This window comes from Uranotaenia lowii, unplaced genomic scaffold, assembly GCF_029784155.1.
Source record: "Uranotaenia lowii strain MFRU-FL unplaced genomic scaffold, ASM2978415v1 HiC_scaffold_258, whole genome shotgun sequence".
NCBI classification, from domain to species: domain Eukaryota; kingdom Metazoa; phylum Arthropoda; class Insecta; order Diptera; family Culicidae; genus Uranotaenia; species Uranotaenia lowii.
Window position 1 is genome coordinate 22936 of NW_026598155.1, and position 27065 is coordinate 50000.

Below are 27065 nucleotides of genomic sequence, written 5' to 3' on the forward strand. Positions count from 1 at the left end.
TCATTTCATAAAGGAACACGAAAGAATTGCTTTAAAAAAGTATGATTAGTATCAACACCGGTCAGGAAAGGAAAAAAGGATTTCGGGGAAACGTCCCGTACATGGTGCAATAATGCCTTGAAGTACTCTGTACTATGAACGTTATGAATTAAGAATATTTACCCAGTTTTTTGAATTCCATTGAAATAGGTAACGCAACCTTCCTCAAAGCTTCTAATTTAATTTATTTTATTAGAGAGGCTTGCAAAGCTTCTAAGAGAGATCTAAACCAACTTATATAAACTATTCCCCCTCCAAAAAGAGAGTTATTACCAGAGAGGTCCTACGCCGTTTGGTATAAGGCCATTTGACATAATACAGATAAATGACATAAAGGGCTTACCTGGTAAATGAGTCCCGGCAATCTGCTGCTTGGTGTGTTTAAAATATGATTGGTTGAAGATTGTTCCGGTATGTTTGAAAATGTTTGGTTGAAGATCGTTCTTGTTCATTCGGTCTCAGTATCCGAAAATATGGCTGTGATACCTCACCACCACCACACGCAAATCAATGGTTCTTCATTGTTCCTGTGTATGTATTACATTGTCTCTTGCAGGACTTTAAAAATACTTTGAAAATAATCGATTATATTTTATATCATCTCTCCGTTGTTTGCACCTTACTTTCTAACTTGCATCATATCGTTCCGCAGCAAACGGGCTGACACGGATTACCGACTTTATCAGCAGGGAGTGCCTGGTGTTTGAATTTAATTCCTTTGCTACTTTGCACAGGACACAACCCAACAACGTTTGCTTGCCATTCGTGTTAACAATAAAATTCGCTTTAATGTTTCCTTGTTTTCATTAAGTATAACTTTTTATGTTTTTTTTTCTTCTCTTTTCCGAGAACCGCAAAAGCTGCTCGTTTACCTAGCTTGTTTTTCTTTGTTCAATAAATTAAAATCACAACATTCGACGATGAAGTGTTTCACGAGCTACCAGTAGTGATAATCTTTTTCTTCGATTAACTCGGTCGGTAGTTATATTGATGAGTTTTAAGTAGCAATATAATATACCTAGATAGTATGATCATCTTTTTTTCTTTCTTTGTTTTGATTGGTTGATATCTTTGCTACAGTCAGGGGTATCTTAAAGTTAGCGGTTTAAATTTTGTCTTCTACGTAGGATGAACATCTAGAGAGATAAAAGGTAAAAATATAGAAATATAAAAACGGCAATTGCGTGCGTTTTCTTTTGCGAACATTGAAATATTTTTCAAACAAACAACGACTTACTTTCTGGTTACACAACACTACCTAACAACAAGTAACGGGTAGGTGAAAGTATTTTTTGTATCATTTTTAGTTTCTCGGGTTCATGATTCTCTCTAATAACTTTGGTAGATAAACGGAAACAAGAGCACTAGTAGTAAGGCATGCGTTTTATGAAAAACGATATTTCAACACTCGACGTTGGGATAAAAACTAACAGCATACAGGTTTAAAGTTTGACTAAATTTACCAAGTGTTGATAGATTCCGTAGCTTTTTTAAGTATAAAACGGGATTATCTAAGAGAGACTCACTTAATTAGGTTTTAGTTTTCGATTTTCTACAAATATATAGATTTGGCAGCTGGAAGAAAAAAAACTATTGTTGCATTAGATTTTAGCGTTTACAGTTGGGTCCAATTGTTTTCTTAGCGGATTGGTATTGAGAGTTTGTCACACGATTGTCATGTCTGTCTGTTGTTTGTTTAACCAGCATTTGGGAAAAGAGTAAAACAGTTGGTGAGGTGCGGTGCTTTCCAACCAACACAGTAAGCGATCGATTGAACGTATCTTGAAGCATGTGGTTTTCGTGGTCACGCTGGGGAATGTTTGGAACCGTAGATTTCCTATTTCGGTGCTTAGTCCACTCCAGCGAAACCTTGACTGCCCTCAATGGCTTTGATGAGACGATCTTTCAGCACCAGGTAACTCTCGTATGGTGGAAGATCCAACCGATTGAAACTGAAATTATTTTGATCAAACATTATTTGATACAAGTTGAAAAAAATAGTGGATATCCTTACCAAGTATGTGCCCTCGGATAATTCTCCGGAGTTCCCCACTTTTCGATCGTGAACATTTGTGGCCCATTGGATCCGTACAGTTCTTTGAAGCCATTCATCGGAACACGACTGGTACCCGTTACGAATTGCAGTAACCGTGCGCGCATTTCGTTCGAAAACGAAAGGACGGCTCGCCAGAACCATTGGATGACCACATGGTTTGAGTAGTAATCTCCCTTGTAAAGCGTATTTCTTTTCCAGTCCTTCACATCGATGCTCTGGATTCCACACATCAACAGTTCCAGTTCGTTCTCGTCAAAGATTTTCAGTAAATTTAACGGAACAATTTGTCCAAAGCCTTCGAGGAAGGCTTGCATCTGATCCTTGACTCGGGCCACGAAGCGCCATTCAATAACCGATTTAATGTATTCGTCTTTATTCTCATTCGTGACTTCAATGTTAGCACCGTTAGGTTTCAGTTCCCGTTGACTCGTATAACCAAATGTTTCCTCATCTACGCAGAAAGTGAGCATTAACTCACTGGGATCGTTTTCCTTGATCCACAGCAGCGAGTTGTAGTACTCCATATCTACAGCCTCCATGTCCTTCAGGTCTATTGGCTTCTGCAGCATCATCTTGTAGAAGGGCCGAATGAAAAATGCATCCAACAGCTTGCCATGATAAACGGCCATTCCCGCAACCCGACCGATGAACCTGTTTTAAAAAAAATAAACACAATTTTATTACCAGCTCAGTATAGAAATTAAATTTTTAATCTCATTACTTGAAATAATGCAGATGATCCTCGTTGCACAACCCACTGAAAGGGTTTATCTGCAACGTGTAGTTATCCATGGCAGAGTACTCGAACAGCCCATAGTACGGATTGAACATCTCTTTCGACAGTAGATAGAACCACTCCCGGGCCAAACCGCCATAATCCAGACCGGCTTCCCCTTCGAACTCGATCCACAGCTTCGTCTTCAGCAGTTCAATTTTGTTTATCGAGTTGATGATACGGTACGAATCTTCTAGGATTGACGTCCGTCGGACTTTTATCTCGATCTTGTTCGGTACGTTGGCCTAGTTGAATGAATAAAAAATTTTAGAATCCGACCTCACCAATCGTAAGATTATTCAGAGCTTACAGGTTTTCTCAGCTGTCCCTTCAGGAACTCATATTTGCGTTTGTAATCTCTCGAGTAGGGGACTGCTTGGCCGGCCACGTTCGGCATCGACAGCCGAGGATCTTCCCATTGAGTCGTTCGGGAATCTGAAAGCGCGTATAAAATTTTTAGAAGAACATGATTATGCGAAATTTTTCAACTGAACAACTTACTGTGGTCGATGAAGAAAATGCGCCCATCTGAGTGGACTCGCTCCTCCCAGCCTTCCGGCAGTGGAACTAAACCGTCTTCCTGCCGGCGAGGTTCATTAAGTGTTGAATTGCTGGCCGCATTTGGCATCGGACTAGCACGGCCTGTTCTCGGATCCACCCAGGAAGTTTTTTTCTCGTTATGATCGATGAAGAACACCCTTCCATTGGGGGCGAGCTGCATGGACCAACCGGTGGGTAGCACAGCTTCCGTACCCGCCGGGCTACTGCTAGACGAATCGTTCTCATTTGAGGTGGATGATCGAGTCGAGGAACGATCGTCTCCGGGATCACTATTGTTGTTGTTGCTGTGGCTGTTGTTGGGTATGTTGTTCGAAGATCTCCGCCGTTCAGCTGGTCCACTATCGGCCTCGTCTTCTCCGCTTCCGTTGGCCGCACCCCCCGATAGATGACCATGAGCTGCGGGACTTGGCGCAGCTCCTCGAAGGCTGCTATCACTACCGATTGACGATCGACTCGAGGAACGGCGGCTGGTTTCGTTGAGATGTTGGAGTATTCGACTTTGCACGGCATGGTCAGCGTCCTGTTACGAAATATTTAAGAAAGTAGAAATTAAATGCAATTTCTAAAAAGGGACGAAACCAATCACCGACAATTTTTCCCTGCAAAACGCGCTAGCACAACTAGAGGTCAAAATCAACTAGATATCAGAGACATACAAATAAGCTACACAGCAGCAAAATGCAAACACGAAGTGCTAAATTTCGTAGTTTACCTCTGCATTTGAAATCTCATCATTTTCAATCAAATTTAGAACGTCCTGTGGTGAGGGTGGAGGAACTTCATCTTCCTCGGTTTCGACGGTCAGTTGTCTCGGTATGATGCGTACCATGGGAGGGAGCCTTCTTCTTCAGGTTTTACATATGGTGCATTAAATAAAACAATAAGTAATGTTCTCATCGCTACAATTCCAGATCATTGTTCACCAACCTACGACTGATTCCGGCAACCGTCGGAACGGCCATAGAGGAAACTCTGCTCGGACTGCGAACCAAGGCAGCCGGAAGTTGCGGTGGTGAACTGACCCGGGCGGGTGGCAATGATCGCAAAGAATCGGAACGAAGCACCACCGAACCTTCCTCTATGGTTTCCGGAACGCCTCGGCCTCCGTCGGTGGCAATTGACGTAACGGAATTGTTCAGTGACGCATCCAGCTGTAGTGCGGCTTGTTCAGAGTTAATGCTTGCCATGATTGACTAGACATCCAGCAAAGAAAAAGAATATCAAAACGCATAACACAAACCAAAATTTATGCAAAAATGTGCTAGCTAATAGAAAGCTTCAAACCCATAACTGTGAAGAATCTCTCACACAAACCCACACACACACACACACATACTAAAACAACCACCTCTTGATCTTCATCGGCAAGATCAACGCTGAGCACGTCGATGCCAACTTCATCTTCCGGTGGCACTGGTTCACCACCGATAGTCAACCCATCATCCAGTGCCACTTCTCCGATCCCAAGTTGCTCATCAACAACTTCCGGCAGCAGCGCCATCGAAGGAGGACGTTCTTCTTCCTCCGAAATCGGAGTCGACTGCGAATCGACCGTTTCCTGGCGCGATACGCTAGCCCTTCGTCGCTCCGTGCTTTCGCACTGCTCAGCGTCATCTTCGTCATCATCGTCGTCGTTGATCAAGCTGTTGGAGTCGTTATCGGTACTGGCGTTATCCTGGTTTCAACAGCCCGATTTTTTTTAAATTTTATGTAGATAATTGCCATGCAACACAGTGAGTTTAAAAATTTGCAACGCATATAGAAAATTATCCAACCGAAACAATACAACAATGGAAGGCATGCGATGAAGAAACGATTAATTAGAAAGAAAAAAAATTTAATGCAAAACCGAAATGCCCACTTATCGGGAACAAGCTTTTGAACTGTCGCGTCGCTCGGTAGATTGTTAGAAGTTTGAATGAGGAAAAAAACCCTAAATATCTGGAAACTGTAATTGCTAAGGTGATAAGACATATTTACCGTAATGTTATCGTCCACGCTTATGTGAACGCGTCTCTGGAAGGCTGCTGCCATGTCGTTGTCCTGTGATGTTTGATTGTGGCTGAAAGCGTGAGAAATAGAAAATTCATTGTAAGTATTTCGTTCGACCATTTGATATGTATGAAGCGATAGAACAGTGAATTGTTTAAGTAAATTTGAAAGTTGACGAAACACGTAAACTTGTGCATCCAAAACGAAAAATCTGTGTGAGGTAGCGTGTACTTATTCAACAATTAGGTTTCTATCGAGGGAGTACTTCAAAGGTACTTGACGGTATCTTTTGAAATGTATGCAGAAGTAAAAGTGAAACGCCGCTGTTTGACCACTGGCAAATGGTAGGCATGACAAATGACAAACTTGAGCATTTGTCAGACAACTCTGAATCACAACGTTGGTAATTTTATACCGTTGTCAACTAAAATTTCAAAATTGTACTAAATCAGCGTTTTTGTGAAAAAATTTACAATTGCTTAGTAAATCGATTTAAACTGGTGGCAACCTTATGATGTTACCTTTATTGGTGAAACTACTTTAGAGAAAAAGAATATCGTTGATACTCTCTAAAATATGTGTCCTTATCAGTTCTAACTTCTAACGTTAGAAAACGGTGATTTCAACATGGACGCCGAAGAACACCCTAGACCGGAGAAAGATCAAGCGGCTGCATATATGCATTGCGACTCCCAGCAGCTTAGTCTGAGATGGCAGGCCCATCGCAGGATAGGAACTTTAGGCTAACAATCTACTGCTCCGTATTTTTTTTTTTCAAAAAAATCCATTTGTTCCATTTTTATTAACATTTACATTTTCTATCTTATGAAACTAAATATATTCTTCATCGCTCATTATGTACAATGGTGATTAAAAATAATTCTTGATACCTTGGCAATTACTTTACTGCATAACTGAAACAATTTCATGAAAAGGTCTATTATAAGCCCGATTATTAAGATAACATTTTAAAGATTCACTTTCAGTACACCTAGCAAAAATATTGGATATTTTTACACAACTCTTGTGAACTGCTGAGTTCCTGAACTAGCCTAATGCAGCTTATCGGAAATAGCTTTCGATGATGTTGCAAGTCATAGAAAATTTACCACTTAGCTTTCTTACCCTTAAAACGCTTCTTATTCTTAACTTGAACTATCGGTTTTGCACGAAGCTCACGAAGCGTCATACCCATACCCGAAGAGGTATCTTCGATCTTTTCTCCACTCTCGTCATCGGCGATGGTCTGCTGGTTCGTATCTTCTTGTTCGGAGCTTTCAGGGGAATCCGCTTTCGTGCGTTTGATTGTAGTCATTGTAGTACGGCGATCTAACTCGCTAACCTCATCTTCCATCTCGATCGGGGCATCGGGTGATGATTGCGCTTCGATTTCCTTGACTGCTTTTCGGTTTGTAGATTTTTCGGTCGGTACAGCCCGTGCCTCCACCATCGGAGCGATGCTTGGCGATGGGTGGCTGGGCAGGGTTTTCACAGATCCCTGCAACGTTACACGATTTGTCTATGTATCGTGTGACCAACATCTTTTAAATATGTGCTCGTCAATCTCGTTTTTAAGCTTTTTTTTCTTCAGATATAAGCTTTTTTTGCCTTGAGAGCATAGGAGACGAAAGCTTAAATTTGAGGGAAAAAGCTTAAATCTGTCAAAACGAGGGGAAAAAAGGGGAAATCTGGGAGATGTGCTCCACACGGTTTGAATAACATTGCCGGGAAGTGGGTTTTCAGGGAAGCTTTAGGCAGTGATACGGTGTGCAATGGCGAATGTATCGTTTGAGCAGGATTGGAAGATCCATCTTGCGATGCTGTAGCACATGGGTTTGTGCTTGCGTTAACCGTTTTAGCAGGAAAAATGTTGGACTTCAGAGTCGTCATATTAGATACGTTTGGAGATGAGCAATCAACAATGGGTCTTGATGGCCTTCCAAGGTAGGAGGGAAAGGAATTATCTATCTTCTTTTCACTGAGCAGAGCTAACTTCGGGCAGTTAACTTTTATATGACCGTCTTCTTTACAAAAGAAACATTTATTTTTAAGACCATCATAAAAGATACGCGCCTTAAAATGACCAACAAAAATATTTGCTGGAATCTCCTTCGCAATTTCCATGTATACACCACGAATTCCAGTGGAAATATTCACACCAGATTCACTTGGAAATCGCTCGCGTATATGTTGCCTGATTATCCCGTATTGACCAAGAACATACTGGATTTCGCGGTCTTCGATTTCCGGAGGTAGATTAAATATCCGATCATATCGGAAAAGTCGGGATGCTTGATCGATCGTCACTCCGCTCACTGCACCATCATCATATTCAAAATTATATTCTTCGTCCACATTAGCAATAAAACTTTCGAATGCTGATTCATCCATCATTTTCACAAAGAAATGTCCTCCATTTTCATCTTTATAAATACTATGTATATTGGCACATGAGAGTTTTAGATTGTTCATAACGAATTTAAGCACTTCCAAATGTGAGGGAACTTTGCTTTTCGGTCCGAAAACCAACTTCACTGTGTTCTTTCGAATACCAGTCGCCATTTTGATATCTTTCCGAAAAAAGATTCCGTTTCAACCGAAAGAAATGAGAACAATAGTCCTATTTGGCGCTGGTAGTGTTCGTGATATTATGCTGGTTGTTTCACCAACACTTTTCAGTTTTGGGACAATGGGGTGAGTTTTTTTGATCACTAGTTAGATTTCCTATCAAAAGATGGCACTTATCAAAATGGTTCCTTTGGACAAAAATTTGTATGAAAAAATTGAGAGTTACCTTTTTTAATTTTTTTTGGCGTAACTGGCACACTTTTTTGAAACTTCCAAAGGTTTCCACACATTTTCCGGATCGTTTGCACCCGGTGCTGGTATCGAACGAGGTGGTGAAAGTTGTTAAAATCGCGAAAAACTGTCGGTGAGAAAGTATGTTTTGTTTGTTTTGGTTTTCTATTCTAGGACCAGCAGGGCTGCCAATTGGAATATTATTTTTTACAAATTTTTTTTAAGGCATTTCATTTATAAAGTTTTATGTACCGGTGGTATTTTTCCTAACTTTGGGTAAGTATGAGGGGATGAAGTTGGAATATATGTTTCGTTTTTGTAAAATTTTCTCAATTTGACACATTTACATGCAAATATGCCTTTTTTGGTGAATTCCTACTGTTTTCAGCAAATCGTCATGGCGTTTGTAAATAGAGTATTCTCTATTGAAGGAATTTGATGGTGATTAAGCTTGAGTCAGTTATAAACAATTTTATTTGCTTCAGTTTTGTACACAAAATATTTAAAAGGGAACCCTTTGACTAACAGTTTGACGTTTACGATGCATAAAAAATATTTTCTCTTCAGGCTAGCTAAGAATTCAATTAAAGAACAGACAAAAAATTCAAATATATTTTCTAATTGTTATATATGTGGTCGGGATTCGACCAGACCGAACTGAACGCCATAAACTTGATTTCGAGAAAATCGAGTTCAAAGTTCAGAGCCCTACCAATTGATACTATTTTATAAGATATAACATTTTACCATTTTACCATCACATTTAGACTCTTATAAAGCCGTCGAGGCTATACTGGACGATTTCTGATTACTCAATAAGTCGAAAACTGAAGTTTAATAGCAATGTGTTTGCACCCAGTTCACTCTGGTCGAACCAAAATGTTTGAAAAATTGCCATGCGCTATCATTTGACTGGGCAATTTGTTCTAAACGTAGGAGCCTACTAATAGGCGCTTTACGAGCAGCACCTAACGAGTATGGCTGATGCTTGAAAAATGGTTTTTTTCGTTGAGCCAGAGTGAACCGAGCCATACAAATTTCGCACTTTTGAAATCCGGAATACCTTTGATTGTTACTTACCGGTTGCGTTCTGAACAACAGTAAGCAATACAATACAGCATTTTTCATCGTTAAATGTTAAAAATTCTAACATCCCTTTGAGTAAATTGGAAAACAAAATTCAAGGGATTCGGTTCAGTCTGGCGGAGCGAAATTTTAACAAATGCTTACAATCCGAAATACAAAGTTTTTAGCCACGGGAACGTTTTCAATCATTTAATTTATCAGACATTAGTTCGTGACGAGCCGAAGAACTGTTTTGAATTGAAAAAATCAACACACAAAAGATTATTTCGCACAAAACCAGTTTTCATGACCAAAACAGACTTTTTGTCTTTACTTCTAAGGAGGCTCTCAGTTCACTTTGGCGCAACGCATTTATGCCATTTCCACTGTCTGCAACATTGAAATTCTCTAATAAAATCAGAAAAAATTGGAAAAATGTTCTGATTTTCACTGGACAGGTAGTTTATCATGTTTCGCATCCGCTGCAATAGATAACTCATTTTTTATCAAATTGGCGTTCAGTTCGGTCTGGTCGAATCCCGGCCATGTGTATGTTCGAAAAAACTTAGTTTTCTGGACAATAATTTTGGAAATCAAAACATACGTACTATCTTCTTCTTATTAAATCAAATGTTCAGAATCGTCGCTTAGTAACTGGCAGGAAAACGGAAATTCCGATAATCCATACACTTTTATTTGTCGGAAGAAAGTTCGGAAGTCTGACTTCCGGAGTAAAATTGTGTGCTGGCGTGATAATGTTTTTTGTATAGAGCTTTACACTAGGAAACGGCGTTCTATATGGGTCACAGAAGCTAGTTGCAGGCCTACTATTTTGTTTGGATATACTGAAGACATGTCTCAATGGCCCACGAACAAAATGAGAGAGTTGGAATTAGAGCAACCAATATTGGTCAACTGAAAGGTTTACATAATTAATTCTTAACCTAAATAGTTCATTGTAACTGACAGGCTACTTTAAACTTAATAAATTTCAAAATAATAAATTTGTAAAATAATATTTTAAAAATTACAAAAGAATTTAAAAAAGTTTGCTTTGGCATCCATGCTTCCAACACGTTTTTCGTTTTGCTTTATTCCTAATTTTATTCACGCTTTGAAATTTTTGCATTATAAATAAACATTATAACCCCCACACAAAGATTTCACTATACACGCTCCCGATCCTGACTTTGGTGTTCAGTAATTATTTTTTTTGTTTCGATTATAGTCGTTTTACCATCTTTATGGCATTCGCGACTTGTAGTAATTATTAATCATATTATTTTGTTTGGCAAATCGGCTTACAATAATATCAATGATTTAATTATGTCAGAATCGGAGGCACAATGCTGCATAAATGAAATTATTAAACTATTCGACGTGATTTTATCGTCACAAAAATATTATATCGTGAAAATGGAGAATTGTTCAGTCCTTTTTCAGTAAGAAAGAGTCTCCTTGAATTGGATACTGCTGTCCGTGAATAGTATCGTAGACGTGTTAGTGCATAAGTTTGTAGCTTCCAGTCCAACATACACGAGAAGCTGCTAGACATTCGAAGTGCTTCAGACAGTATATTCAACACAGCAAAATAACTGCAGAATCCTCAACAGCACTTAAAATAGAAAACAACAATATTACCCGAAACAGAATGCGTTTTTTATGTAAATTTACACATTTGCAGGCATAAAAACTCTAAACATTACTGAAATTGAAATTTTATTAATATTACATGACACGGATTCCTTTTGAGTGATAAAAATTTTAAATGGAATCCAAATAAAATTGCCATGTAAATATTAGGTTATAAGAATCGATTTCAAACCAAACAACTGATATTTCCTTAAACAAACAAAACAAAATTATGCAATTATTTTCCATCGTTATCGCTATTTATATAGCTGCCTAAAGATAACTTAACTTGTTGAGTTAAATTTGGTTTCGTGTAATAGTCGGTTTTTTAGATTTTGTTTTAATTGTTCATCTTCGATTTATCCAAGCAATCCAAAATTGCGAATTGTATCGAAAAGATTGGGGCAAACTTCATAAACAAACAAAATCGTCGCCCTGGGCGATGCATATTAGACCCGTGCTGGATGAGAAAAAAAAACTTCACCCTTGTTTACGAACCTACTGGCTTTTCATCAAACACGATCCTCACGGCAGCCTCGGAGGGCGGATAGCTGTGCCTGTGGAAATTATTGTCCAAAGGAAAAGTTCCAAACGTAAGTGTTATATCTATGCCTTTTCAGTGGCTTTGTATGTTTCTCTCAAAGGTACAAGATTTTCGCAGGAGTTTGAGTTATATGCTAGTACTACGAGATGGACGCTAAGGGTCGTAAAAAAACAATCGGTCTAATTATGAAAAAAAACCCAGCGAATCCCTGAATGGCTCCAGTCACTGTATAAAAGGGAAGCCGAAGTATCCCGTTTCTGGCAAATTCAAGGTAAGTTTACTTGAACATAGTGATGAAACTGATATGATTTCTATAAAAATCTCTCATATTTTGCCATAATAATATAAATGATTGTAAATTCTTATTAGTAAAACTTATTTCATTGCATTTAAATAAAAATCACAATTTTGTATCAGAATTACGTCTACAGCTCAGAATAAACATTCAAAATCAAAACATTTAGCAAATTTTAGATCGATTATTTAGAATTCGAATAACGAAAGCTTTAATTAAATAAGTGTTATAGTTTTATTTAAAAAAGGCAGGATTTTGTTCATGAAATAAGAAATGTGAATGTTATAATTATTGATAATAGAATAATAAAATTTATACAATTTAATACATACCAAGTTAAAAATGAACCCAATCAAAGAAGGTTATAATAACTATTATAAACGAGAACTTTTAAATGAATGCTTTATTAACCTCACTTAAATAGTCATCAACTTTCATTATCTTGTTCTTATCATAACTCATCTTGTTCATTTCAGAATCACACGGAAAAAATTTAACGGAACTCATACGATCTGGTTGTAAATGATAACACTAGGTAAAATAACCAGGTCCTTTACTAATCAATCAGGGTTAGAAAATATATCTTTTTTCTTAATTTTCTTTTGCAGGAATTCACCCTGAAGATTGATTAATAATAATAACAAGCCGAGTTTAATAAGCGAGCCATAAGGGTTAGTAAAACATGAACTGGAAAAGAAAAAAAAAATGATATAATTGAGGCATGTTCGGGAAAAGGAAGAAGTCTTGGAGCTTGGAAATGCACTTTTCCAAAGTGGAAACCAGCGTTCTCATTTTGAATCTAGTTTCCGATTCTAATCACGCTCTAGTTACAGATTAATTCATTGTGCTTCGCGTTCGATATAGAACTTGAATAACAGTAAACACTTTATTTTAATATTACATTCGTTTAAATAAATGCATGTCGAATACTGGCTTAATTTTTTTTATCTGAAATTTAAAAAAAAATATCAATAATAATTACGGATGGGTCTCAATTTTTGTTTTGAATCTTAACAATTGATTTGAAAGCAGCCTGTAAAAATGAAAATGACAAGAAGCATCATAAATGACGGAATTTTACATAAGAAAATCGTGTTCTGTGTCATGTAATATTAGGGGTTTTCATTTTCAGTGCTTTTAAGAATTCAGATTTTTTTATGTACACACTAAGATTGCAATTATTTCGCTCGAAACCAAGCTTAACTGAATTACAGGAAAACAGCTCAAAATGACACTTGAACTGTCAAAAAACAAGAGTTTTCTTGGGCCACGGGGAGATAGCCAACCAAATCTCGTGACAGTCTCTTGATCCTGAAATTCGAAGGGATTCTCCTTCGAGTGTTCAGGAAGTCGATCGAATACAGGAAAGAAATCCCCTCTCTCACGGGACGTTGCGGAAATGACAGTTGTGTTTTCACATTCGTGTTTTTTTCGGTCATCGTTTTTTACAGCGAAACACTTCTCGCCATTTTCTAATTCATTTACTGTGTTTTGTGGTTGCTTGGTGGTTGATACTCGCGCAGAGCATTCGGCCGAAATTACAAACTGTAGTTGCGAAGAACGTGCATGTTCCAGCGAAGTTCATAAAATCAGTTTTGGAGAATGAGGCTGATTCCGACGCAAGATGCTTCCCCCCGTGTGAGATCTTAGGCCATCACCCCGGAACGCAAGGCATAACATGCCAGGCTCGCACGGCGCTTTGGTAAGCAGAAGTGCTATCCGGCATTTTGGTAAGATTAATAATTTTGTTTTATTTACAGGTGTGTTGTGTTGCGGTTATGAATATGTGTCCACATTGGTAAATAAAACTTAAAAATGGAAAAATATGTGTTTAAACATTTGAAAATAAATTTCAATATTATTGTCAAGCAATTGTGTTCGATTTTTTTTTTTCTAAAAGTGCATTGGGATTAATTTTAAAAATAAAAAATGGGGGAAAGGAAACCTAAATTCATTCAAAATCTCGGGAGAAAGTCTTTTCGAACTCACAGGAAAATTTAAACAGTCCCGCAAATTACAGGAAAACACGGATGCGAAGCTACAGGTCAATTTGACAGTTGGTTTCCTGAGCATTTTTTCTGTCCCGAGATTTGTCCTGTAATTTCAGCTGTTGAAAGTACAGGACAAAATCGTTCCGACCACAGGAGAAAAGATTAAGTGTGTACTCAAACCGTTTGCGCGATCATTCAAACAGTGCCATACACGATGTAAATCGTATTAACAGCGACAGAATTTATTCGAATTTTACCACATTTGCAAAAACGAATGTTGAAAAGTTCTTTTTTTGAATTCCCTAAAAAAAATCAAACTTTCTTTTTCATACAATTAAGAAAATGCGTGAAAATTTATATTTCGTAATAAGATTTTAATGTTTTATCTTCCTCAAACTGAATTTTGAGTTTCATTTCTTGACCTTGCAACAAAAAAAAATCAATTTATAAAGTGTTCCAAGTTTAGCGTGTAGAATCAAATTGGAAAATCAAGATCATAACAAAACGGATAAAATTTTCTCTCTTTCAACTGATTCCCTCTCTCCACTGAGAGGGAACTAGTGGCGGCTCCAAGCGGTCGTTATGTGCGGGCGCTTGCCGACACAGGCCATTAACCTCAAAAACGACCATGACCATTTGTACCGAGAGTTTTTGAGGTTAATGGGATATGTTTTTTTGATATCTAGTTGGAACTCCCACTAAGGGATGGCGCTGATCGAAATGGTTCCTTTCGATAAAATTTTGTATAGAAAAATTGAGAGTTACCTTTTTTAATTTTTTTTGGCGAAACTGGCACACTTTTTGAAAAGTTCCAAGGGTTCCCACTCATTTTCCGGATCATTTGCACCCGGTACTGGTATCGAACGAGGTGGTGAAAGTGATTAAAATCGCGGAAAACTATCGGTGAGAGAGTAGTTTTTTTTGTTTTGATTTTCTATTTTTGGGCCAGCAGGGCTACCAGTTGGGATATATTTTTATGTTTCGTAAAATTTTATCAAATGAATAAATTAATTAACATTAAAAATGCTAATGTAATTTATTTTTTTCATGTTTCAAGCTATTTCTTGACAAATTCGTGGTAGTACTGTAACAGGGCGTTCCTAAATTCAGTATTCTAAATCGACGGAAGCATGAATTATGATCAATTTTATTTACTGCAGATTTGTGCTCAAAATCTTAGAAAAATGACTTAAATATTAATCAGGGATGTTTCGAAAGTCAGTTCATAATTTCAATAATAATTTTAATTTTAGAATGAAAATTGAAGCTCTTTAGGTTTTCTTAGATTTCATTTATAGAAAAGATAAAAACATTGAATCAGCTATGTTTTTTAATCCTCATTATGCAATATGTTTTTCGTCAAGTTTTCAAAAATGCGAAGTTTTTTTGTAACCAATAATTTGGGAAGCAAAACAAACGTACGATTATTTTAATAATAAAAAAAATTAACCAAGCAAACTATATTTCACAAAGTAATATTTTTAGTAAACTTTAACTTCTTTGTATTGTCAATTTAGTCAAACGCTGACAATTCTAGTTCTTTGTTCAAAGTGAGTTCGGAAATCAGGTCTGACTTCCGAAGTAAAACTTGGTGCTGTTGCGATATTATATATAAATTTATATAGGAACAAGGAGACATTCTTTAGTGGTTGCAGAAATGAGCTGCAAGTATCGCTTTGTTTCAGATACTTGAGAAATGTCTCAATGGCTCATGAACATAACGAAAGAGTTGAGATTATTTGCCGGGACCAATTTAAATCAATCGCCAGTTTGACATTATTAATTTACAAAATGATATTTTCAAATTCAAAAACGGTTTAATTAAAAATATTTGGCATCTCTCTTTCTATCAATCCGTTTTTCGATTACACGCTTCTACATTTGATTGTAATAAGACAAATTTTAACCACCACACATAAATATAACACTTTAAATTGGGGGACTGCAAAAATGAGGGAAGTTACTCCAATGATCACGCAAGTGATTGAGAAAATGAAGAATTAAGATTGATTGCATTTGTGTAGCCAATGAATGAAAATGTGTTAAGTTGTGTACAATTTTGCGCGAAAATGAGAAATATTTAAGTTAAAATGAGAGAATCCTTACTGAGATGAAGACAATGCGCGATTTGTTACAAATTGATACACATTGTGAAGCGATTGTAAAATTTTAATCATTCCTTAACTAAATAAAAGGGGTTCTCTATCTCCCTCAGAAGCAAAATAAAATTTCTTATTTTCACAGCAGGTGTGGTGAATATCGGATTACAAATTTTCATCACAGCACGTGCTGCCGGCGACACGTTGCGACGTTGATAACTATAACCATCGACTGTATTTTTTATTTTCGGCAAATTAGTCCAATTTAGTTTTATAAACGACGTTTATTGCTTTTGAATTCTGGTGGAACACATCTCTCAGATTTAAGGCTTTTTTTTAGATTTAAGCTTTTTTCTCAGATTTAAACTCTCAAGGCATAAAAAAGCTTAAATCTGAGGAAAAAATTCTGAAATACGATATTCACCAATCTTGGCAAATAGATATTGGTCACATTTTTTATAAAGTAAACGCGCAACGTTGCATGGGACTGTAATTGCCTCAAAATTCAATGCAAATATAAATATTAATTTCATTGTGAGAAAGAATTTCCAAAAACCGGAACACTGTAACCATCTTCAATTTCGAATCGACTCCACCAATGCATCGTGCGTAAAAAATTTCAATTTTCAGTTTGGTTTCAATTTCATGTAGCAATCGGGATTTTTGTTTTGCTTGTTCATCCGCGGTTTACTATTTCACGCTCCAGCTTTCATTGCGTCGTATGGAACAAAATGTAAACAAACAGTTTTATTACAAAAAAGTACAAAAACTAACATGAACTAGTTGCAACTTCTTTCCATTTAGAGTATTTGTTTCCTGGATTACATATTTTGGATGTGATATACATAATCTTAAAGTCTGTTTCCTGACTTTCTCTGAATCCTTAAAATGTTTCATACGACGTAATGAAGGCGCTCGCTAGATTTATCGAAACGATCTTATATTCTGGTTTGACTTCGTGACCGAAAAACAAAATCAGCGAACAATCGGCTCGGCAGCAGTTATCGCCGATGGTTTGTTAGTCCGCCTCGAGGATAATAAGAAACACTGGTTATTTGAAGCAGCGAATAGTATCAAATTTGTCTGTTAAGCGAGGAATCGTTTGCTGGCGCTCGGAAGAGTTAACATCCAGTCATAATGTTCTTGGCAGCTTCCAAAGGCGGAGAGCTGTGTCTGGATATTATTGTTTAAAAGGAGAAGGGCCAAAAGTAAGTGTGATGCATGTCTTTGTCTGTTTCCTTTCACTGTATTTTGGTTTTGCACAGGTTTGTAGTTTGGCGTTATGATGTGGAACAACGCGATGAATCCTGCTAAAATGGAAATAAACAATCGGTCGGGATTCCAGGGAACATCCAACCAATCCACGATTTTACAGTCCGAGACTGAGTGGCCAAATAAAGCAGAACTACATCGAAATCGGTTAGGCTCGAAGACGGTAAATTTCTCAGAGATGCCTCGATTTGATAAATTCTAAACCAGAAAAGGATCGGCCAAGAACAAGTTAAACTTAAGTTCAATGTCGCTCCCCTTTTTAAATGACTGATTAGTAATTGTGATGAATAGAAAAAGAAAGAAAATGCGCGTTGAATGACTTTTTGCAAATTTAACAATAAATGCTTCGATTGAATTCCTGTTTCCAAATCCAATTTCGCTCTGGTTCAAACACTAATTCTAGTTTTCATAAGAGATACAATATGGATGACGAAAAACAATCTAATTCCCATTTCATTTGTTTTAATAAATGCAATTCGAACATTGGATTCTTTTAGTAAGCTCAGTAAATAACCTTGAATAGATAACAATATTCATAACAAATTCACTATCGACCAAACCACTTTATAATTACATTGAAAATTCTTTTGTGTTTCAAAATAAACGTGTAAAATCAAAACAAAAGTCTAAATCAAAACAAAACGGAGAAAATTTTCTCTCTTTTTTACAGATTCCCTCTCTTCACTGAGAGGGCGTGAGTGGCGGCTCCAAGCGGTCGATATTTTCAAACGCTTGCCGACACAGGCCATTGTCCCGTCTCATCTGTACACGCTCAGCAAGTGTGCGTAAGAAATGTCAAAAACAACTCTATAGCCAACGAGGCTATTGATCAAAAGTTTTACTTTTTCAGAGTAGCTAGCAAACACGTCTGACTTGATCAAGCACTTGTCCGCGAATGTAATTAGACTTGCTACAGAAACCAAAACCAAATAAAATGAAAAAATCTAATTGAAACCTTTTTAACGCTTCTACGAACTGCACAAAAATCTCGGCAAAAAGTATACAGTAGAACATTTTAAAAGTGAAAATGTGGCGGCTTCCCCTGTTTACCATAACCTAAAATTCCCAACAACTTCTCGCAAGCAAGGTAGTGGCAGACCAGAGAAAATTATGGACGCAAAAGGACTTCGTTCTCCTTCTCGTGCCTTCAAAAACAAGGATTCACTGAGACAACGGGATGCCGTGGCAAGATATTGAAAAAAGCTGAAATTAAGAGCCGAAAGAAGACAAGAGCCTGAGAATACACTAGAGATCCGATTTCGACATTTAAATCCCAATGCCGCTGGATGGTAAAAAATTATTCCGGAAAATGTTTTGTTTCGGACGAGGAAAGTTACTTACTTCCCGTCCTTCGAAGACGCACATCCACGGAAACGATCGATACTATTCCAAGGATACTTCTACTACATTTCCGAACATTAAATAGTTACAAGTTCAAACATACATAAGTTTGAACAGAATGTGATGCTGTACATTGCCATTTCCGAGAGAGGTATTTATGTCTAGGTCATGATTCAAGCCGTCTGGTTTGGGTATCAATCAAGATGTGTACCGAAATGAACGATTGAAGAAAATTTCGATGCCGTTTCTACACAAACATCATGCAGATGAACAATACTTGTTTTGTCCGGATAAAGCGTCATTGCATTATGCCAAAAAAAAAAACACAATCCTTCCTGAACACCCACCCGATCCCATTTGTACAAGAACCACAACCCGACAAATCTACCTAAGTGTCGCCCAATCGAAGATTTTTTTCGAAACTTTGAGCTCATTGGAGTTCAAAAATAATTGGAGAGCCAAGAACTGCAAACTATTGATTGATAAAATCAAGAGATGCAACTTGAAAGAGAAATTTCGAAATTTTAGTTGCCACCCGTTAGAATCGGAACTTGGAATATTTTGACCCTTACCTAGCAAATGTATGCTGGCTCAACTTGCTAGAGAAGCTAGCCGTCTCAAGCTAGTGACATTGGTACTGATAGAAGTCTGTTGATCCACTTCACTGGAGAAAACAAGACACAATCCGGCAAAGTGCTGGTTTACTCTGGCATACGAGAAGAACATGCAGGTTTATGCGGCCCTCATAAGCTGTGAACCGATGAACGAAAGAACCTTGCAGTGGTCCAGCGTTGTGCGCCAAATGACGCTGTCGATTTGCAGGGAAAAGAACAGGTTTACAGTCAATTGAATAGAGTGGTTGAGGAAATTTCGAAGAGTAAAAAAGGCGAATTCAATGCAAAGCTTGGCTCCGAAAATAAGGACCACGTCATGGGACGCCATGTTATAAGACTTATGAGCGAAAATAGTGAACTGTTTGTAGAATTTTGTGATGGTGATAGGTGGATCACTTGTCTTACATGGACTAGCACATAAGGTCACTTGGGTATCTCGAGATGGCTGAACAGAACCTGATGATTACCTCATTTGAGATACGACTCAGAGTTGCCCGTCGGGCGAAAGGGAGTACGTTGAACTTGTGTGGAAGAAGTAAATGGATGTCGGACGAAACCTTAAGGAGAATGGTCGATGATCGGAGAAAGGCAAAATTCGGAATTGAGTCGAAAGTCGATGAAACTATAGTGATTATTGGCAAACTCCCTAGCCGAAGAGGGAAAAAAGTCGCCTTGGGGAATATTCGTTTACCGTATGATATTCCGCTCCGCCTAAGCGTTGTAAAGAATCAAAGCTTGCTTCATTTAGAATTGGAACAATCTTTTGTTCGTATTGTGGTGTTCCTGTTGGACGAATTTGGAAGTTCTTAGCGCCCACCTCGACTGTATTTTGTAAACAATCAACATGGAATTGGGCACAGTTATTTCGAAAATCCATTGTGGTCTGGTCTACATCTAGGCTAGCTAAACAGCTGAAATTGCCGTATGGCGCGTTATCAAACGGTATAAGGAAACATTGAAGACGATTCGGAAGCCTCAAGGCAATCATCGGAGTGGAACTGTCGACCGGAAACTGCGTGGTAAGATTTTGAAGACGACTAAAAGAATTCCAATCTGTCGGACCTTGATTTGGCCAGAAAATTCGGTGCTGCTTATAGTACCGTAAGGATAATTCGACTCCGGGAAGGAATCATGTCGTATCGAGCTAGCAAACGGCCAAATCGGACTATAAAACAGAATAGTGTGGCCAAAATCCGAGCTCGGAAGCTATACGACCAGGTACTGACCAAGTTTGACGGGTGTCTTCTGATGGACGATGAAACCTATGTCAAGGCTGACTTCGGGCAAAACTTCGGTCAACGGCTCAGGGGAATGTTCCAACCAAATTTAAATTTGCACGAAAATTTATGATTTGGCAGGGCATTCGCAGCTGTGGCAAAAAAAAACGAAGGTTTTTGTTACAAATAAGGCAATGACATCAGGGTATAGTCCCGAGAGTGTCTCCAAAAACGAATTCCGACCATCCCGTAATGTTTTGGCCAGATTCAGCAAGCTGTCATTACAGCAAAGTCGTTCAAGAATGGTATGTAAGAAAGGGGTTCAGTTTGTTCCGAAGAATCTTAACCCACCGAACTGCCTTCAGTTTCGCCCTGTTGAGAAATACTGGGCAAGACCTGGTGGAATTTGATAGCTAAAACGATGGACGAAGAGAGTTTGCGCCGCCTAATGAGCCATGGATAAAATCGAGAATTCCTTCGTTTATCCGTATTTATTCGTAAATGTCTGAAGAAAACGCTACATTTGTATGAAAAAAGGATCTTGAATTCAAGAATAAATACTGAAATATAGGTGATCGTTTTGTTCCAATTCTATCTGAAGCAAGCTTTATGCTAGAAAGCCGCTGAAAGATCGAGCAAGTCAGCTATTGACAGATCGAATAGATCAGCTTACCAGAACCACAACTCGAAGCGCAAACAGTAAGTCCCATTAATGGCGTCAACTCGAAGCACCCTCGCTGGCTGAAACAGCATCGGCAATCAAAGACATGAAAATGAAACCCTAGAAACCTGACCCTGCCTTGTCAGCACAAATGTTGCACAGTATTTTGGCTAATATCTGGGATACTGGAACATTCCCGGCCGACTGGCTGCAGGGTATCCTCGAAAAGGTTTCGAAGAAAGGTATGACAGAGTACAGCCGATGCGATCGAGGCCCTTATTTCGCGCTACGCGTGAGGTGACGGTAATCGAGTCGCCTTACCGTCACAGGACTCTCGTCACCTTATTCCGATAGTCGGTGTAAGTGAAGTGACAGAGGTTCATTCCCAAAGTTCATCCGATGTGACGTTCCTCACCTAAAACGACTCCTGGAATCGAGTGAATCGGGGGACTTGACTAATCCATCTCATCGAAGCTCAGATCGATGCAATTTCGTGCAAAGTTCTGCACGACGGTGTTGTTTCCGATCTAATCCTGATAACTGCTGCAGTAAGACAAGAATTTATCTTATCATCGCTACAATTTCTCATTGTAATGGGTGAGGTCTTGACGGGAGCGATCGACTGTAGACCGAAACGAGGAATGTCGTTGAATCCTTCGACAATGGAGCAGCTAAACGACCTTGACCTTGACCGCCCAAAGAAATTCAGAGCAAACTCGATGGCCTCATCGAAAGCTCCAAGGCAGCAGATATCGAAGTCAATGCCGAAGACACCTTTCAGCTTTATGGGAACTGGGCAACAAGTTGAGAAAATGGAGTGCTTCGTAGGCAGATAATGCCCGAAGGTGGTACCAAGAAACACATCGAAACCCGGATCAGAGAAGCCCGATTGGCGTTTTCGAGTCTTCGAAACATCTGGCGATCACGCCAGATATCTCTGCAAACGAAATCCCCTATCTTCAACTTATAAGTCAAACCCGTATTGTTGTACGGGTGTAAAACTTGATGCACATATGGCGACGACTCGCAACTGCAAGTACTTGTGAATCGTTGCCTGGATCATATTCCACGCTTGGTGGCCTGGCAACTGGATTTCAAACGTAACACTACATAGCCAGTATCATCAAAAGACACTAGACTTCTCGGGATTCGGGAACGTAAGTGGAGATGGATTGGGTACACGCTGTGAAGAGATGAGAATGAGATTTGCGGAGAAGACCTTGACTATGGAATCCAGATGGGCATCGATGAAGAGGCAGGCCCAGAAGCTCGTGGCAACGTAGTCTAGCCTCTGAAATACGCACAGCGCACAGTTGACGAGAACCTTGGCTGGCAGCTCCGATTCGTTAGCAACGGAGATCAACGGATTCTAATAGACCAAAACAAACACATCACAAATTGGGGAAAAAAATCTTTGGTAATATATAATCTTAAAGTATCTAGAATACTCACATGGCGGTTGGCCTTTCCCACTGTGTCGACCGGGCAAGATGATTAACGTAGTAGGTTCGTCCGTTGGCATCCTGGCGCTCTTCCCAACCACTGGGTAGCGTTTCAGCAGGGCCGCTAGCAATATTGGAACTCTACAAATAATGGAAAAAAAAAACAATCAAGACCTGTGTGCATGTAAAATTGCTGGCCACAACTTACACTTGAGATTGAGTTATTCGACTCTATTATTTCCCAATCGGTTTCACCGGCAGCTGCATTATGATCCTGTACGTAGGCGTGATACAAGTCCAACTGACCTCGGACCTTCGATCGAGCACTAAAATGAAATTAATTGTCCTAGGTTAGATTACATTTAACACAACCAACCCAGAAAAAGGTTCCTTCATTCATTCTTTCAACAAACACAAAACAAATAAATACTAACGAATTGTGCACTCATGAGGAGGTGAATGTTACCCGGATTACCAAAACTTCATCAAACTAAACCTTTGATCTAACGGATGAGAAAATAAACCAACTAAAGGAACTCAAATGAGTATGTATAGTCTGAAATCAAAATAAAAGAAAGAACCCAAACATACCCTACTGACCTGCGAGGCCGCAAGGGATAACTTTTGCACGGGATCTGTGCCTCCTCGGATTCTTTCGGGAGCTGGCTGAGGGACAGTTCCACCATGCCGAGGAAGTCGTCCCGCGTAAGCCGGTTCTCGTCGAACACCTGGAATACCAGCTTGTGCTCGTTCGGTTTCACCCGGAAGATGAACTCTTCGTTCCATTTCGGGTTCAGGGTTTTCTTTTTGGTTTTCGTGAGCACCGAGTCGATGTTTTCGTCCCCAGCGATGGTGTTCAGGTCGATGCGGACGTAGGGATCGCTGCAAAAAGAGAGTGGTTTTATGTTTAGATAATCGACAGGTTTATAGTTTAATAATTCTCGCTTACCTGGCTCCAAAAATATCTTTTTTCGCCAGTTGTTGGCCGGCAATAACTTTGATTCGTAACCGGCAGCAGGTTCCTGCTTCATTCTGTGGACAAAAAAAAAAGAAAAGAGATCTAATGAGATTTTTTTTAGTTAATCAACAGATATTTATTTTATTTAATTTTCATATTAACAAGCTCGATGAACCATTTTTTTTCTCTCTGTGCATCATTTTTGTGTCATATTTTTGTTGTTATTATTACATTTTTTGTCATTGTTCGATTTTTTGTTTGTCTTTTTGCCATTTGTGTGTCATTTTTCTCACTTTATGTCGTTTCACTATTTATCATTTTTGGAACATTTTTGTGTAATTTTTCGGAACATTTGGGAACATTTTGATCTCCAATTCGTATCATTTTTTTGTCAACTTGTACCATTATCATGTCATAGCCTAATCGTTTTTGTGTTATTTTCGGTTTATTTTTGGGAAACTTTAAGTCATTTTTGAGAATTTTTGTCTGACATATTTTGCCATTTTTAATATTTGGGTCAATTTTGAAACATATTTGTGTCTTTTTTATTCTATTTTCATAACATTTTTGTGTCATTCTTGTGACAGTTCTATATGTCATTTTAGTCTGATTCTGGTGTCATTTTCGTACCATTGTTGTGTCACATTTTTGTTGTTTTCCAATCAGTTGTGTGTTACTTTTGTTTGTTTTTGTTTTGTTTTTGTTTCATTTTTCTTTTTTTTGTAACTTCGTTTATTGTTTTTGTGTCATTTTGTCATCTTCGAAAAATGTTTGTGTCAAAAAATTCCTCCCAAAGGTTAACATCATATCTGTATACAGACTTCAAACAGAAACCTTGATTACAACTCAAGTGATGACGATTTGCAAAAAAAAGGTTATGATTCACTTTCCCTGAATATGTAACCGAAAAGTTGCTTCATCTCATTCAGTTCAGCTCTTTTAATCACCGTTACTTTTCTTGACTATAGCAAAAAACCAACGTCATTCAAGGAAATCAAAACAAAAAAAATGGCATGCGAATCTTATCGTCGATTCGACGAAACAGAAATCCGTGCTGCGCTAATCAAATATTGCAGAGGTATGTAATGTGCCGGTAGATTTAATACCACATTTTAATGATTCATCCAGAAATCTATTTAAAGCTTCATGAGCTTTCTGAGACGCAAATTAACGGGACACATGAAAGCTCCAAAAATATCTTCCAACAACATTTTTGTCATACAATTGTTAATGAATCAATAACTAATATAGATATCCCGCCAAATGGTGGAAGGTCTAGGTGTAATCTAAACCGAAAATCTAATCAGTTACAGCGATCACGCGGATTTTCAGCGACAAACGGATTTCGACGGTTCCAAATTAGGTCGATGCGAAAGTAACGTAGCATGAATGTTTTGCGATGAGTCATGATTGAGGTCGCAAGGAATTTAAAGCGTCATTAGCTGAAATAACAATGATTGCTCCTGTGGGTAGAAAATAAATTACTATATTTTGTGTGGACTGTTTGTCTTAAGGACTCACGCAACCAAACCCGTACGTAGGAGTTAACAGAAATATGTTAGAAATAGTTTTGAATCGATAGTCCAGGGTAAGGCAATTTTCATGTTTAGTAATTGAACGAAGAAGCGTTAATCTAACAAGCTTCGCGGTATCACCAGAAATAGAAAAAAATGCAAACATTCCACAGTTAGTGATGAGTATGGCAACAAATGCTGCTTTCTATACACGCATCTGAGGAACTGTCTCGTGATTGCGAAAACAAACCAGAAATGTTCGAAAAATTATATCGAATTGCACCATATGCTGAAACAGTTTAAATAACATAGCTCAAATGTATGTCGTTGAGGTTCTTCTGCGAGTCACGTGACATGACTTGACAAATTTCAACTCATAGTTTTGACTCCAGTATCCAATTCAGGATAGAAAAATATGCTCGGATGAGCTCCGATCGGTCTTCAGATCCCATCTGCACTTACGTTTATTTCCTGGAACGTTTTCTAAAGTCGGAAAGACACAGTGAATTTTACGTGTCACGTCACGTGACTTGCATAATTGCACCTTTTGATAGACCTTCAAAATAGCACTTATTTACCACAAGACGTTTCAATCTTATTCTCGATAGCTGAGAAAAATCAAAAAGACTGATTTTTAGAGTGGAATTTTTATAGCACAGAAATTACTAGATGAAACCTCAAAAACTGGTGATAAAAAGGACTAGTTGGTGTCATTGAGAAAGCGTCAAATGCTTGGTTTTGCATCAAATCGATTGGATCTACCAAGGTTTTCGAGGCTTCTTGCTCAACTCTAGGCTTGATAATTTGTAGAAAATCCAGACTTTTCGTTTCATCATCCAGCTGAAATGTTGGTGCGCTTACAGAAATGTCCCGCAATGTATTGATTTGAATTGCATTACATTACCCGAGAAAACTTTGGCAATGCCAGCTTATTCATACCTCATTTTGTTCTAAGTTTGCTATCAATGGAAAATCATAAAACATTCAATGATACCTAGTTTTGCTTCCGAGCAAAAACAACACAATTTTATACTTGCATTTAGTTGTCGACACTTTATTTGCGTTTCTTTCTGCTGTTAAAAAAATTAGATTCCGATACCTCAATGATGCCTTGTTTTGTTACTGCCTATAAATGAATTCCCAAAAAATGCAATCATTTTAGCGCCGTTGCTTCATTTCGGTCTCACATTGCTATCGATTCAGCCATCAGAGTCTGGGTTGTTACATTAGATCGAATGTCCCACAGGACAGTATACTGTAGGGTTCATTTTATACTAGAATCAAACAGTGATTTTTCTATAATTAAAAGTTACAATATAGCGCCCATTTCTGTGTACAACAGTTGCTTAAGTAACAGTAAAAAAAAAATCACATAGTTGTTCATTTATTCGTTTTAAGGATTCGAGTATTGCGTTAAATGTTTATAGCTATCATTTTGTCCATGCTCTTCGAATTCCACAATCGCTGGCGTGAATAAGCAAAACAAGTTCCACATCGCCAATGGTTGCTACTCTGTGATTGATCGAGCCCATCAATTTTGTTAAAAGTCTAAAAGTATGATGCTCAGGATTAGCAAAACGTTCTCGATGCACAAGAACGATGCTCTTCCATTTGAAAAATAATCAATAACAGTGCCGGCCACGTCCTAGTATTCAATAGGAATAAAAGGAAGGAATGGTAGTATATTATTTATTTTGATTGCCAGCAGATCGTGGCCTAGAGGATAGCATATTTGTCTTCTAAGCCAGCGGTCATAAGTTCGAATCCCGGTCGTGAAGTAACCTGACAAATATAGAATGATGAAGGTTGGCAGTTTTAGCATTAGTGAAATACTAGCCGGGTATACCTTGGAATTGTACGCCTCAATGATGCAGCAGATGCATGTGGATGGAGCTTTTCAAGGAAACTTAGATTACACTTGGAGGTCTTCCCTAGGTATATGTGTGCTGGTAGTGCTACCGGTAAACAACTCCAACTTTAACCAATAGTGCAGGGGTGTCAAGAAGCATAGCAGAGTGAAATCGGTATCGATTTTTGAAAAGGGCATACACGCCAAGACCTTTGTTTTGAGAAAAAACGCATTCAAAGTTTCAGAAAATAAAATCAATTTCCTATTTAGCTGCGTACAATCATTTTCCTAAAAAAAAGTCTTCAAAAATGCTTCAAATTGATTTAATTTCATCACCCGATCGATAAAT

General features: G+C 38.2%; 1 protein-coding gene across 2 annotated transcripts; it reads right to left on the reverse strand.

The window, feature by feature from the left end:
* Window positions 1–553: 553 nt before the first annotated feature.
* On the reverse strand, window positions 554–23225 carry LOC129759739 (E3 ubiquitin-protein ligase Nedd-4-like). 2 transcript variants are annotated; one of them, XM_055757257.1, is made up of 12 exons: window positions 22996–23225; window positions 22604–22721; window positions 22406–22536; window positions 5412–5493; window positions 4780–5106; window positions 4359–4624; window positions 4144–4276; window positions 3372–3951; window positions 3181–3305; window positions 2817–3115; window positions 2054–2746; window positions 554–1991 (listed from the first exon to the last, which is right to left on the reverse strand). In XM_055757257.1, the coding sequence occupies exons 1-12, from the start codon at window positions 23079–23081 to the stop codon at window positions 1889–1891; spliced, it is 2943 nt and encodes a 980-aa protein (XP_055613232.1). In that variant the 5' UTR covers window positions 23082–23225; the 3' UTR covers window positions 554–1888. The 2 variants fall into 2 exon arrangements, with proteins under 2 accessions (XP_055613232.1, XP_055613233.1); XM_055757258.1 differs by lacking the exon at window positions 4780–5106 and having other exon boundaries at window positions 22987–23225.
* Window positions 23226–27065: the final 3840 nt, after the last annotated feature.

Bases quoted from the DNA above. Each gene is read 5' to 3' on its own strand.
- LOC129759739 (XM_055757257.1), bottom strand. From the start codon at position 23,081: ATGGTGGAACTGTCCCTCAGCCAGCTCCCGAAAGAATCCGAGGAGGCA. The intron at 5,494-22,405 runs GTGAGTATTCTA...TCACGCTTTCAG, and splicing joins TGGGAAAGGCCAACCGCCAT to CCACAATCAAACATCACAGG. The intron at 4,277-4,358 runs GTTGGTGAACAA...TAAAACCTGAAG, and splicing joins GTTGCCGGAATCAGTCGTAG to AAGAAGGCTCCCTCCCATGG.